At 42.4% G+C, this 2,384-nt stretch overlaps 1 protein-coding gene across 1 annotated transcript; it reads left to right on the top strand.

Annotated features, from left to right (window-relative positions):
* The first annotated feature begins 461 nt into the window (after positions 1 to 461).
* Positions 462 to 1,675, top strand: LOC123161592 (uncharacterized). The gene is made up of 4 exons (XM_044579401.1): positions 462 to 545; positions 623 to 924; positions 1,029 to 1,487; positions 1,672 to 1,675. The coding sequence occupies exons 1-4, from the start codon at positions 528 to 530 to the stop codon at positions 1,673 to 1,675; spliced, it is 783 nt and encodes a 260-aa protein (XP_044435336.1). The 5' UTR covers positions 462 to 527.
* Positions 1,676 to 2,384: the final 709 nt, after the last annotated feature.

Raw genomic sequence — 2,384 nt, 5'->3', positions numbered from 1 at the left:
TCAAAGAAGAGTTTAGAGACAATGAGAAAATGTCTCTGAAGAAATTTTAAGATAAAGTGCAGGCTGAGTACAACATGATTCGAAAGAGAAGCAAGCTAGGAAGGGCAAGAAGGGCAGCGGTTAGTGAGATTAGGGGTGAAGATGATGACCAATACAAGTGGTTGTGGGATTATGGGCAAGAGCTTAGAAGAAGCAACCCTGGCAGTACATTTTTCCTTTGCACAAAGGAATTGACCGATGAGAAAACTAAAGTGACAAGAGACCATTTCTCCACTCTTTATTGGTCACTGGATGCTTGTAAGAGAGGGTGGCTTGCTGGTTGTAGACCCATCATTTTTTTGGATGGTTGTCATATAAAGACCAGGTACAAGGGGAACATGTTGACAGCTGTAGGCATTGACCCAAACTATTGTATATTCCCCATAGCCTTCGGTTTGTGTGAAGTAGGGTGTACTAGCAGTTGGGAATGGTTCTTGGCATCTTTGAAGGGTGATCTTAATATATGCAACTCATCATCCTACACAATCATGAGTGACAAGCAAAAGGTAACTACTTGCTATTTCTCTTGACATTGCTTTCATTTATGTAGACATTGCTCTTACTTAATTTGTTTTCTTGCTAGGGTCTAATAAATGCTGTGCAGAAGGTATTCCCACATGCAGAACACAGATTTTGTGTTAGGCATCTATACCAAAATTTCCACAAAGTGCATAAGGGTGAGCAGTTGAAGAATGATCTTTGGTCGATAGCAAGATCCACCAATGACATTGCATATCAGAAGAATATGGACCAGATAAAGTCACATAGTGAGGCTGCATACAAATGGGTTGAGAAACAGGCACCGAGAACATGGATAAAGGCCTTTTTTAACCCATTCCCCAAGTGTGATATATTGCTTAACAACATGTCAGAGGTATTCAACAGGTTAGCTCCTCACTTGTCTTCCTTCACATTCAAAATTTTTTGCAACTATCATTCACATTGCAGTACAACTAAATTATTTGTTTGCCACTCCCAATTAATTGCAGTTACATACTTGAGGCAAGAGAACTACCAGTTGTGTCAGCATTGGACAACATGCACATCAAGTTAACCAACAGAATTGTTAGCAAGCAAAGAGAGTCAGACAAGTGGACAGGGAGACTTTGTCCAAAGATCCAGAAGAAGTTGGACAAGTTTGTCGAGTGGGCAGCTAATTGTATGGTCCAAGAAGCTGGTAAAGGGGTTTTCCAAGTAAAATCCTTTAACAGCACATACTTGGTGGATCTCAACATGAACAGTTGTGACTGTAAAAGATGGGAGTTGTCTGGAATACCATGTCATCATGTTCTTGCATGTGCTAGGCATGAAAGAATTGAGCCTGAAAGCTTGGTGCATCCATACTATACTGTTGAGAGCTACAAGAAGGCCTATGCGTACAACATAATGCCACTGAGGGACAAAGGTCACTGGGAAAAAATGCATGGAATTGACGTGTACCCACCACTGTACACTAAAGTGATGGGAAGGCCCAAAAAAACAAGAAAGAAAGATCCAGAAGAGAAGAAAGACAAGAATGGGGGGATAAAGCTTACCAAGGCAGGGTCTACCATGCACTGCTCTATATGTAAAGCACCTAATCATAACAAGAAAGGTCACCACAAGCATGTTAATGACATTCAAAATGAGCAGGTAGCAAAACAAGTAGAGGAAGATTTTGATGACCCTGGCATTGTTGCTGTAATGCATTTTTTTATCTTGTTCTTTCAATTTACTTCATTGGATTACATATCTAATATTGGTACCTAACCTTTGCAGAACATAATGCCACATACTGTGAGGCCATTTCTTGATCCAACACAAACTCCTGACTCTATGGTTTTCATGATGCAGGAGCAGGTACTGACTTATTTGCTGCTACTTTCTTTTAGTGTGTAATATGCACTAACATGTCTGTTGTATGTGCCTTTAGGAGAGGTTTGTATATCCACGTGTTAGAGACTTTGGTCCTCTACCAGAGTCAAATTTCATAGCAAATGCTAGAGAAGAAGTTCCTCCTCCCAGAGTGACCACAGCAATGACAAGGGGCAGGATCAGAAGAGGTGGAACTGCTGCATCTGGAGCAAGAGGTGGAAATGCTGCATCTGGGCACAATGCAAGAGGAGGAGGAGCATCAAATGTTGCAAGAGGTGGAGGGCACAATGCAAGAGGAGGAGCATCAAATGTTGCTGGAGGCGGAGGGCACAATACAAGCGCAGGTGGAGGCCACAATGCAAGAGGAGGAGGGCACAATGCTAGAGGAGGGAATATTGCAAGAGGAGGTGGAGGCCACAATGCTAGAGGAGGAGGGAATGTTGCAAGAGGAGGAGGAGGCCACAATGCTACAGGAGCAAATGTGGCTAGAG

This window comes from Triticum aestivum, chromosome 1D, assembly GCF_018294505.1.
Source record: "Triticum aestivum cultivar Chinese Spring chromosome 1D, IWGSC CS RefSeq v2.1, whole genome shotgun sequence".
Taxonomy (NCBI): Eukaryota; Viridiplantae; Streptophyta; class Magnoliopsida; order Poales; family Poaceae; genus Triticum; species Triticum aestivum.
The sequence above is the reverse complement of the archived record's forward strand: the minus strand, read 5'-3'. Positions and strand labels throughout refer to the sequence as shown.

What these genes read in the sequence shown, in the direction of transcription:
- LOC123161592 (XM_044579401.1), top strand. An exon ending in ATGTCAGAGGTATTCAACAG is followed by an intron (nt 925 to 1,028) that starts GTTAGCTCCTCA and finishes AATTAATTGCAG; the next exon opens with TTACATACTTGAGGCAAGAG.